At 34.6% G+C, this 12971-nt stretch overlaps 1 protein-coding gene and 1 long non-coding RNA gene across 3 annotated transcripts; both read right to left on the bottom strand.

Annotated features, from left to right (window-relative positions):
• Window positions 1-4197: 4197 nt before the first annotated feature.
• On the bottom strand, window positions 4198-5244 carry LOC126722018 (F-box/kelch-repeat protein At3g23880-like). Its single transcript, XM_050425156.1, has 2 exons — window positions 5138-5244; window positions 4198-4813 (listed from the first exon to the last, which is right to left on the bottom strand). Exons 1-2 carry the CDS (start codon window positions 5242-5244, stop codon window positions 4198-4200), a joined length of 723 nt encoding a protein of 240 aa, XP_050281113.1.
• A 3141-nt stretch (window positions 5245-8385) lies between these two features.
• Window positions 8386-12885, bottom strand: LOC126722484 (uncharacterized). 2 transcript variants are annotated; one of them, XR_007654005.1, is made up of 3 exons: window positions 12683-12885; window positions 10521-12552; window positions 8386-9484 (listed from the first exon to the last, which is right to left on the bottom strand). It is a non-coding gene; the product is annotated as an uncharacterized LOC126722484 (long non-coding RNA). The 2 variants fall into 2 exon arrangements; XR_007654004.1 differs by having other exon boundaries at window positions 10521-12885.
• Between the last annotated feature and the right edge of the window lie 86 nt (window positions 12886-12971).

The following is a 12971-nucleotide window of genomic DNA, read 5'->3' as shown; positions in this document are numbered from 1 at the left end:
GATGAAAATTTTAATATAAAGAGAAAGTAAAAATATATAATTATTTATTTATAGAGAAACAAAATTTCATTACTTAAAACAGAAAGCAATATAACATTTTAGGGAAAAAAATCATTGCCCTTTTTGGTTTGGTAAAGAGTTATATAAAAAAAGAACGTTTCTTAATTAATAGTTTAATATATTTAAAATTAAATTCTCTTATGAGAAAAACATTTTACTACATATGACTAATCCTAATATATGACTTTATGAATATTTTAAAAAATAAATTATACATTATATTTTAATATAAAATAATCAAGTATTCCTGCACATCACTTAGGGTTGCGATTAGTTACATAAAAGCCAAATTCTTACCAATATAAAAATAAAAAGAAGGTACTCCACATCAACAAGTCTAGGGACATCCAATTTTACACATGCCAAGTTGTGATTAGTGCATAATTAAAAGTGTCAATGGCGAACACATGTAAAAGTGACAACTTAGCAACGTGTCTCCTAAGTATTGTTTACTCCACGAAGCACAAGCCTCTTGACTATGAGTAAGGACATCCTTCAAACCATATAAAAAGCATATGAACTAGCCACACTACCCAAAAGAAGACTAAGCATATGAACTAGTCACACTACCCAAAAGAAGACTAACTTCAACTTCTCCATCCTATCCATTGTTGAGGCAATACCACATGTTGCACAAGATCATGCAGTGATTATGACATTAAACGACAGCTCACACAATATTAGTTTGGCTTCAATATATGCATAGATAGTAGATTAAGTATAAATGCATATCATTGTAGTAGAGATTGGGGTATTCAAATTAGATTGATTTCATTTTGCAGTTCCTCAACTCCTGGTGCATCCTTCCTTTCTTTCCTTCTTCTTCTTCTTCTTCCTTTACTGCAAGACACTTCATTTCCTACATATTTGTCATATGAACAGGTAAGGTCGACAAGTTCAAAAGAGTGATCTTATTATCTTATAAGAGTAATACGCCTCTTTACACACACACTTCGTCCAAACCACCACCACCCGAACCTCTACTTTAAAATTGCTTACAGCACAGCCACATACAAAAAAGGACCCTCAATAAAATCTTGAATAATAAATATATTATAAAGAACAAAATTTATTAATAAAAAAAAGGCTTGTACCCCAAGTCCTCGTTATCAACCTACCGCACTGCCCAATGCTTAATAGAAAAACCTTAGTGGTAATACAACCTAAAATATAGGTAAACTTTCACCTTTCAACCCAGAGAACCAGCCATCTCCCCTTCCACCAACCTCCCCTACTGAAACCATCTCATTCTTTGCCCAAAATTCACCTTCAAACTAGACATAGCCTCAAAGCAAAGCACAGAGTGAAGATAACGAAGCAGATCACGATTCCTCCATTTTCCCCAACAGCAAATCCGTCCAGCATGTGGAATAAAAATTCTTATATTATATAATCAGGCACTTCATAAGCAAAATGAAGGCAAATATGAATAATTAAAATAGAAGACACATATAAATGTAAGCAGACCAGTAAATTGTAAAATCAGAGTGACGCCTGATTATATTTAAAAAGAGGTAGCTCCTAAAATTCAGAGGTAATAGGAAAACCAGTAAAGTAGGCATTCTTTCCGGTCAGTTCTAATAAAATCTTCTCCACCAGTCCACCTATAGTCAAATGAAAGGCTGAATCATCCCTTCTTTCCAGTGTATTAATTATCATGTTTGATGGCTTTTTAAAGAATATAAAACACAATTAAATCACAACATGGTGTTCTACAGGTATGTAACTCCCTTCTTTCTGTAAACTAGTAGGTGCTACAATATGCAAGCTCTTATCCTACATTCAAGTGGACCACCATTCTCTTCTCCTGGGTCCAAGGGGATAAGTTGCTTGGGCACCCCCTCTAGTCTCCTTTCTTGTCTATTTTGTTCGAGAACAAAGTTTCTCTCCAAACTAGTTTGGAGAGAAACCCTACAAACTCATCATATATATTTATATTGAGTGTGAATTTTGAAAATCTAACTATTAGATTGCATGTTCTTATTACATCCTTAATGTTTACAAAATTTCAAGAAAATTAAAGATCAATTGTTATATTATCAAATAAATGTTATCATTTCAAGTTTTTGTAATCTAAAGTTATATAAAAAAAAAAAAATTTTAAAAAAAAGGTTAATTGATCAAATAGTAGATAATATCCGATTTGAGCAAAATTTGATATGCATGTTTAGAATATAAGAAACATAAAATTAAACGGTTAAATTTTTAAAATTCACACCCAAAGAAGAAATATACGAAAAGTTTGAAGAGTTTCTCTCCAAACTAGTTTGGAGAGAAACTTTGTTCTTTTTTCAATAGGTAGTAATTTTACAAGTTTAATGATAAAAAGTACAAGTAGAGACCAACTGGCAAACAAAATGAACTAACCAAGAAGATCAATAAACAAACACAATACAAGCAATTTTGCAGGTTTACTGATATTTTCAATAGGTAGTAATTTTGCAAGTTTAATGATAAAATGACAAAAAGTACAAGTAGAGACCAACTGGTAAACAAAATGAACTAACCAATAATAAAAACTACGAGAGGTGGATAAGCATTATAGATGATATCAAATGCAGAATACAATGAATAAGCATTAAGCCCCACACATGCAATCAGAGGTCTCTAAGTCAAGGAGCCACGGTGAGGACATGTAAACAGTTACACAAGCAGTTCTAGTAACTAGTAATAGAATCAAGAACCAAAAGCAGATTGATAGTCTTTTCAACACATATTTTTTTTAAATGACTTAGTAGTATAAACCATAGCATGTTTGTTTAGGAGAAAGAACACAACGGTACTAACAGAAACACTTTTAAACTTGTTAATCCACATCCCTTGACAATAAACACGAGATTGAGCCCAGCTAAGCTTTAGTCAACAGCATTTCTCAACTAGATACAACTCTCAAAGGCCAAAGATAGGATGCCATAGCAAGATCACAAATGTTGTAACCAATTCTCTGTCAAACAAATAAGCTTCTGGTCATCAATACTAAGGTTTAATGTAGCACACAAACCAACAAAGACCAAGTAACTTAAATCAGGAAAGTATGAACATGATATTGGAATGGTAACATGCTCACTAGACAAGCACTTGGCTGCTCCTTTTCAACAGTCTCAGCTTTAGAGCTTCTTTCAATCCATTCTGGTTTTTTTTTTTTTTTTTTTCATTTCTTCTTTTAAATTAAAGTCATGAGAGCTCAAATCTAGTTTTTTGAACACTACCAGAGAGACAAACAAGCAAAGAAGGATTAAGTTGGCCAAGTATTGCTTCAGTTAAAATCGTCAGACTTGGGTATGTACACAACAGCCATCCACTTACAAATACTAATATGTAATAGAGCCAGAAACGGTTAATCTAAATTTGGGATAAGAAAATGATGCTTTTAGCAATACTATTAATGATATCGAAAAATCATCAGTGAGCCAAACAGCCTTTGCACGCCCGAAACAATACCTGCACAACAAAAAGAGAAGACCTAACAAAGAGCACCGGTGTGGTGCCAGTCAAATACTCTCCAAAGGTCAAGTTAGAACTTCTTCACAACTCTAGAGTGTCAGAGCTGGGGGGAATTATGCGTACCTTTTTTCTGAGAGTCTTTGGGCTTTTATAGTAGTGTAAAATCAAACTCTTTTGCTTGCGTCACAAGTCTTTTTCTTATGGAAAAGATCTCCATTAATGCACGTATATTCCAAAACCCTTTTCATGTTAGAATTTTATTCATATTGGGACTCTATGGACTAGGGTTAATCTTGAGACGTAAGTTGTTTCCATTTAAGGTTTCTTGTAGACCACATAATGACCAGTTGAGTGTCCCGTGGCCTTTTGATTCGTCCACCCTGTGTCCATTCACATAGGATCCGTTCATTGTTAGCCCATTTGTCTTGCACTGTCAAGTCCATTAAGTGGATCCGTCACCTCCAATTTTCTCCCTCTTCAACTATCATGCCTACTACTGAAGTAAAGGAAAAGGAATAACAAGGGTTTCACTTCATCCATACCACTAATGACTTCATTCTCATATGCACACCACCATCTGTTTAGTAAGACACCAAGTTTGCTCCATCAAGTAAAACAAGGCTCTCCATGAAAGTAGCTACATATGAAGGATGTTGGATATCAGGATCCTTCTTCTCATGTAGAGTTTCAGTGTCAAATCAATACAAACTTAAATTCCGGATTCTTCATTGGATTAATGGTGTAGCAGTAGGAAACCAGAAGTGAACCATATTCGGTAAAGGCAAGGCAATAAGGCGCTCTTTGAAATGGTACAACAAAAATTTTATTCCAAGACTCAACCACACCATACTTCTTCATCACCCATATGGAGTATTGGCAGCCATATTTTTCATGTGTAGTGAAAGTCAGTTTCCCTTTGAATAATGCAATACAGTAGGGCTTGCCAGTATAATTGGGCAGTGCTAGCTCTCTGAATGTCTCAGTTTTGACATCAAATGACATAATAGACCATCTCCGACGAAGGCATTGTCCATCTATGATAAGTGCCATCCAGTGCAAAGCTCCACTAACAAATGGAGCTGGCTCAAGCTCGTTAGGGTAGAGGATAATACTGTTTGTCAATGAGATTTCAACCCTTCTCCATGAATCTGAACTTAATGTGTACACCTCAATCTCTCGTGCAAAATAAGGAACAGATGAAATCCTGACAACCTTGTAGTCATCATTCTCGGAATCATAGGCAAATCCGAGTCTAACAGACTTTAACTTTCGTAAGCAAGTATCGGGCAACCTCTTGAATTTTCTAATGCTGGGGTTCCATCAATATATAACACCACCCTCCAAAATGGATAAACACAGTAAGCCATTGCACGAACCCACTATTTCGGCACACTTAAAATCAAAATCAAGGGGAATTCTAACCTGGGAAATCCTATCAAACGTGCGATCGAAAGCGACCGTACAGACTGATGTGTCAGGACGAGGAGATGAACACAAGGGGTGACTTTTTTCCCACGAGGGCATGTGAATTACATAACCATTTTCATGGTCGTGATTTTTGCTGATGTTATTAAGGTGGGTGGAGATGAAATCGTGACTGGTGATTAAGGAGTCCATGGATTTGGATACGCACCTTAATCTCATCACTGATTTCACCGGTAGCCTTTCCATGATGTTCAGTACGATGTCGTAAGGAATATGGTCATTCTTCCTATGTCGGAGAATCGTTGGTTCTCTCATTTGGGACATTTGACATTAGAGGGAGTGAAGCTTTGCTTTGGGAAGGAACTACTGGGTTGCTTGCTTTTCTCTTTGTAGTTTGTATTCTCATTTGGAACTCACTGGATTGGCTACAGCTTTGGCCGTTGGGTAAGAGATTTATAATATCCTTGTTTAAGTTTGGTAGAAATATGAATAGATAAAAAAATGCAGTGAAAATACTTATTGTAATGTTTAAACAACAGTTTTTGTTGTTTAAACACCGTTACCAAATGGAGCCTTTGTATTCTTAATTTCCACTGTCCATAACTCTAGTTTCATCATCATTACTCATTTTGGGTGGATCCTACACCTAAAAAGCATGTTTGGTTAAGTTTTCATTTTTCTTTCTCATTGCCCATTAACTCAACAATCTTAAAGGTATCTCATTAATGTTAACAATGTATCATTTTGAAGCTCATGGGTTTTCAATATCTTCATACAATTCATATATAAAGTTAAAAGTTTTCAAAGATGCAACTAATTTTTTTATTTTTTCCCTAAAATTTGCATGAAGTTCATTTTAATTCCTAAAGTTTAAAGTTTTTTTTTTTTTTTTTAAATCTAAACTAATGAAAACATTATACTTTTTGTTCATTAAACTTTATAAAGAGATCAATTGAAATAGAGAGGAAAAAAAAAATCATTCATAAACTTTGAAAAAGAAATTTTATACCATGTGATGTTATCAATAGTTTCAGGTGACTAGTTCACCTTATGTTCTTTTTTTATAAATGTAATTGGTTGTGTGTCATAAATTTCAAATTTTTTACTGCAAAAAGATAGTTTGACCTAATTAGTCGTGTATGATAAAAGATAAGCATTATAAAAAATAAAAATAACGTTTTCAATTGTTTAGGAAGAAAAAAAAAAATTTAAAGTTTAAGGATGAAAACATTCATCATGCAAATTTTAGATACGGAAACAATATTTTTACCAATAAATAAATAAATAAAAAGTAGAAAAGAAATTGATTAAGTAAATGGTTTTATTACTTCAGGTCATGTTTCTTCACTTTTACTGGCATGAGTGCTTTACTTGTAGCTATCCCATTGACAATTATAAAGTTTTGGAAGGGAACATGGAAGCATGACCAGAGAAAAGTGTGAGTTTTTCTTTTTATCCCATATTTATAAAATTCCTAACCTATACAGCTTTGTACCAAGGAGAGGAATTTAGAAATTACTTTGAAAATTTTTAATTTAATATATATATATATATATATAAATTTATAGTTATATACCCTTATCATTGGAATCGACTACTTTTTAAGTTATATTTATGTAATTTATAAACATATATTATTGCTTAAGTTTTAAAAAATTTTAATTACATTAAAAGTCAAATTCTTACTAATATAAAAATGAGAAGAAAGCACTCCACATCTACAAGTCAAAAGACACATCCAATTTTACACCCAACTAACAAATTAAGTTGTGATTGATGTATAATTAAAATAAGTGAAATTATACTCTATCACCCTAAACTATCATACTTGTCACACTTTGCACCCCGGTGTTATTTTTGCTATTATATTTAACAGAATCTTGATATATGTGACAAGCACATGCTTGTTGCTTAGATGGAACAAAGTTAAAAAACTAAAACACCCTTCTTCAAAATCAATTAAAACAAAACTCAAATTTTTCCACATTTCCCTCTGTCTCGCGTGCATGCCATCCTCTTCCCTAGATTCAGTTTCTTTTAAACCCTAAATCCCCAATTCGGAAATTGCCTCTACTAAAAACATACCAAATCACATTGCACCAAATGATGTTTATCAATCTGCAAGGACAATGGGTTTTAATAGCACCAAGAACAGGTTTTCAATTTGATGTGAGAATTACCAGTAGATACAGGATTTAATTACCTGACGAGGCTCCATTTCTGTTGAATAGACCCCAATATGAACGTCATTGATGAAAGGCTATTCATCATTTATATACTCTCTTACAACCGACTAAAGGTGCTGATGTAATATTATGGACTGACAAAATCAGTAAGCCTATATTCAAAGACTATGTAGTAAACATTAGAAAGAAGGGAGATGAGGACAGGCATAGTCTCTCCATTGATCTACACCCTGTTAATATAGGCTATTTATCACGATGATGCCATTTTAAACGGTGTGGAAGTGTTCAAATTGAGCAACCCAGATGATAACCTCGCAATACCTAGTCAGATGCTGTCGTCTCTACTTGTTGCCTTGGCAAACAAGGAGTCACCACAAAGAAAACAATATTCATTGCCATTGGAGGTGGTGCGGGCTTCTTAGTGGTGCTCACTTCAATGTTTCTCTTGGTTCTCTTGAAACTAAGAAAGTCTCAAGAGGCAATTTCTGAATTAGGGATTTAAGGTTTACAAGAATCTAGGGAAGATGATGGCATGCACATGAGACAAACAGGGATGTGGAAAAATTTGGGTTTTGTTTTAATTGATTTTGAAAAAGAATGTTTCAGTTTTTTAACTTTGCTCCACCTAAGCAAGAAGTATGTGCTTGTCAAGTGTAGTGAGATTCTATTAAATATAACAATAAAAATAACATCGAGATACAAAGCGTGATAGTTTAGGGTGCAAAGTGTGCAGTCGGATAATTAAGATGCAAAGTATAATCTAGTGCATAATTTAGGACGGTAAAATGTAATTTCCCATTAAAATTAGTGTTAATAGTGAACACATGTGAGAGTGATATTACTCCCACCATAAATTGACAACTTAGCAATGTGTATCTCCTTGGTATTGTTGACTCCACATAGCACCACTAAGGCTGGTTTCTCTAATATCCAAGCCTCTAGACTTGGGAGTTAGGTCATCCTTCCAAACATTACTAAAAAAAAAAAAAAAACTTGTCACTCAGTCCCACCACCCAAAAGAAGTCCTGCTTCAACTTCTCCATCCTATACGATGTTGAGACAATAAAACATGTTGCGCAAGATGATACAGTGATTATGCCAGTAAACGACAACTCACACAAATTCAATAGGTCGATCTTTGTCAAGCAATGAGACAATTAAGCACACTACATGTCGTCCAAAGCATCAGACATTTATACCTAGCAGAAACTGAATAATATATATTATGAACAACAAAATTTATTAATCAAAAAAAGTCTTGTAGCCCAAGTTCACGAAAATCTCAAATAATATGTAGCCAAAGAAGCTACCTTTACAACCCAAAATTCCAGCCATCTCGTTATCAATCAACCACTGCCCTATATTTATACAAGAACCTTAGTGGCAATACAACCTAAAATGTAGGCAACATTTCACCTTTCAACCCAGAGTACCAGCCATATCATCTTCCACCAACCTCCCCCACTGAAACCATCTCATTCTTTACCCAAAATTCACCTTCAAACTAGACATAGCCTCAAAGCAAAGCACAAAGAGAAGATAATGAAGCAGATCATGATTCCTCCATTCTCCCCAACAGCAAATCCATCCAGCATGTGGAAGACAAATTCCCATTTATATAATCATGCACTTCAAAAGCAAAATGAAGGCAAATATGAATAATTAAAATAAAAGGCACAAGTAAAGATAACTGTAAATACAAGAGTAACACCTGGTTATATTTAGAAAGAGCTAGATCCTAAAATTCAGAAGTAAGAGGAAATCCAGTAAATTGGTAAAGGGCATTTAACCATCCACGCATACAAATATAGAGAAAGAAACATCAACATCCATGCTGATGATGATTCGTGATCTTCAAAATTCCAAGCATTTCCTCCTTCACAAATGCAGCACAAGACATGAATGTTCAAATGTGAGCTAATAAAATTCATACAATCTGTTGAATATTTGGGCCAAGAGGCTTGCTTTTTGCAAGCCTCTTGTTGCCTCCATCATGACTACTTTATGCACAAAAGGCAGTAAGAAGCCAAAAGAATTACAGAAAAAATAATATTATGTACAGACGAATCAAATAAAGAACTAGTAAACTTAACTAACAATTGAGTCCCTGTGCTTTCTGTGTTCTCAAACATACATCAATTTTTTTCCCTCCATATTGTCCTCATCAAACATAATGTAACTAAGTTCCATACTTCCGACAAGTACTTGCCAACCCAATTTCTCCATCCATGCAAGAGATCTATACCCTTTTTCCAGTAATACCCACTAAACCCCAAATGATCTAAGGACAAAGCTCCACAAATCAAATGCAACAATACAACATAACAAAAGATGATTCACCATCTCCCCGCTACATCAACACATACAACCTAAGTTGCACGGACACGGACACGGACACGGACACAATACGGACACGGACACGGGGATACGGCAACTTTGAAAAATAAGGACACGACACGGCGGGGACACGGCGGTTAAATAATTAATTATATTTTATATTTCGGCATATTGTTGCATACTGTTTCAGGCTTTCCACTATTTTATATACATATATATATATATATATATATATATTATTGATAAAAAAAATCCATATAATAAATATTGAAGGTTTTAAAGTTATAAGTATATAATTTTTTTCATCAATCACAATCTATCACATCACAATTGTAACAAAAAGTTGTAAAAAATTTTATAGTCCTATACTTTTTCTAATTTTAGTGACTATGAAATCAAAAGGTTGAAAGTTTCTTTTTTATTACGAGTCACGTGAGGTACACAAAAACAAAACAAAGCAAAAAAAAATGTTAATTAAATTCAAACGGACAAAACAAAAGAGCCTGGAAGGAATATCACGTGGGGCTCACAAACACCACAAAACAAAGAAAATATCTAAAGCCTAAAGACTCTAAAGTCTGAACTCTAAACACAAGTGGATGACAGCCAAGACACAAATAAAGAAGAAGAGGTCGTCAGGTAGACCGAAACCAAAAGAAGAAGAAGAAGAAGATGAGGAAGAAGAAGAGACCGAAATTAAGAAGAAGAAGAGGAGGAAGAAAAGCACGAAACCCAGAAGGAGGTAGGATTTTGATTTTTTTTTTTTTTTTTTTTTTTTTCCTAGTCAAAATCTTGTATCGGACGAAATTTTCATTTCGGCCGAAATAGCCGGAATGACCCGAAATATGCCGAAATTTTTTTTTTCTTCACTGCTGGAGTGTCAGACGCGTCAGAGCCGAGTTGGGGTCGCGTCGGAGCCGTGTCGGCGCGTGTCGGAGAAACGAAAAAAAAAAGAGGACACTCGCCGGACACTGGAATCCGGCAAGTCGTCCCCGTTCCGGTGTCCGATACGTGTCCGACACCGACTCGACGCCAAAAATGGCGTGTCCGTGCAACCTAGCATACAACACCACCCAGGTAGCATCTAAACTCACTTATGAGTTTATCATATGTGAGAATCTTCCCCTAGTTGTAGTCCAAACAACAAAAGAAACCCAAAGTGAGGCATTCACACACCAAATACTCCACGGTAAGGCTTCGACAGAAAGGCCCCTTAGGACATCATAAAATGAACAAACATCAATTCTTCATTCCTTCAAAACCTCCAACACAGTGTCACTGCACCCTAAAGTTTATAACTTATAGCATTTAATTTGTAGAGTTGCCATATTACTAGTGAAATGTAACCGATATTCATAATGGCAATATGAAATGGTCTTAACCCAAGCAATATTTACAATAACAAGTTCTAATAAACTAGAGTTGCCATATTACTAGTGAAATGTAACCAATATTCATAATGACAATATAAATAGTCTTAAACAAAGCATTCTTTACAATAATAAGTTATAAGAAACTCTTCTCCAACTATAGTCAAATGAAAAACTGAAAAATGTTCATCTCTCTAGCATATTAATATCGTGTTTGATGACCTTTTTCAAGGATATAAAGCACAGATAAATGATGAAATGGTGTCCTAGTGGGCTGTGGGCTAGAACTCCTCTCTTTCTGTTGACTAACAGGGGACATATTGCTCAAGCTCTTATCCTACATTCAAGTGGACCACCATTCTCTTCTCCTAGGTTCAAGAGGATTGGAAGTTGATTCAGCATCCTCTCTAGTCCCCTTTTTTCTGTCATTTCTCCCCCAACTCTTCTTTTCATCTTTCTCATGCTTTTAGAGCAGAAATTTATTATCAATTTATTATGGTTTGTGCTACATGTTTGACAGATTTTGTCAACGCTTTATTACTCACCAGCATAGCCCTAAGATCAAGAAAACTAACAGAATAAAACAAAATTTGCAGGTTTACAGACTTTTTTGATATTCAGTAATTTTGGAATTTTACTGATAAAAGTGTGAAAAAAACAGAAACCAACTGGTAAACAAAAAGCCTAAATCAAGATTGAGAATTACAGGAGGCGAATAGGCATTATAGATGATATCAAATGCAGAATACAGTGAATAAGCATCGCTCATGCATTCAGAAACTGCTGCACTAAGTATTCTTAAAACCACACAACAACTGCAACTATGGCCACTAGCAGTACGAACTGTGTGCCTTCCACAGAATTGTCTCAACCAGCAGATGAGAGTGAGTTAAATCTCAGCTGCAGATAATACAAGGAGTTCGTCCTGTTTAATTTGGCAAGTATCGTTGTGAAGGGAGAAGGGAACACAAACACTAGACAGATTGTCTGTTCATAGCTTTAGATTTAATGGGAACAGCAATAAGAATTTCGCAACCCTAAAATTCTTTATCTTCTGCCATCTCCAACAAGGCCTCGTTTTACTTTCAAATTATGGTAGATCGGGATTGAAACCTATCACTATTCACTAGTCACTAAATTATTTTGTCCTTCCAACAGCCCTCTAAAATGATGTCATACTCACTAAGAAGCAAGGCATTATGCTGAAGAAAATGTTCTCTTATTGCTTACAGACTGGAATACCTAATACATCATATTTCTGAAAAACTTCACAGATTATCTTGTATGATAACACCAGCATATTGCCCTCCTTTATCAGCCACAGATATACAATCTCAAACAAGTAACTTCTTCAATCAAACAGAGAACCAAAAAAGAAAAATAAATCAACATGTAAAATTTCTCAGAAAAGAAAAGATTAATAACAGAAAATGAGATGTAGACCAGAATGCTACTCTTATTCTGATGTGAAATTATAACCAAGAAAATAGCACAGGGAACATGCACCAAAAGAAAGGCCTATTAATCCTTTTTGGTGGTTGAACTTTGATTAATTCAAAATTTTTAATCTAGAATTCCGAAGTAAAACATTCTCCAAATGAAATGCAAACCAAACTAACAGACAGATAGCAGCACAAACCAAATTTTATGTCAAGCAATACTACAGCAGGAGCTGCAATGGTACCAAATGTAGCTTTTACATAAGTATAACCATCCTTTGATCTTCTGACCTTGCATGTTCCAACCACCAAATAAACAATAATCAGAACCAGATGTGAACTTCAGGAAACAAATGCACACAAATCAACATCAAAAATAGAAAAAAACTAGCATCTATTTATGATAGCAGGACATAAATACCTCAGTCACAGTAAAAACAAATTTCTTCACCTTCTTCACACCTCACAGTAAAGATATGTAGCAATGGCACAAACATATTATGAGATAAATTCAGGACAAGCATCTCCTGAAAATCCACCTGCAACAGCACAAATCAAGAACACACGAAAAGATGGATGAAAGACAAGCTTTATCAAAAACAAAGCCAACTAACAATTAGAGAAGCAAAAAGATAATAATAATAATAATAATAATAATAATAAAGAATGAAGGAAACACAACCATGATTAATAAGGGCAATTTCGTTCAT

This window comes from Quercus robur, chromosome 4 (assembly GCF_932294415.1).
Source record: "Quercus robur chromosome 4, dhQueRobu3.1, whole genome shotgun sequence".
Classification (NCBI taxonomy): Eukaryota; Viridiplantae; Streptophyta; class Magnoliopsida; order Fagales; family Fagaceae; genus Quercus; species Quercus robur.
Note: the sequence above shows the minus strand (reverse complement) of the source record. Positions and strands in the feature narration are given on the sequence as shown.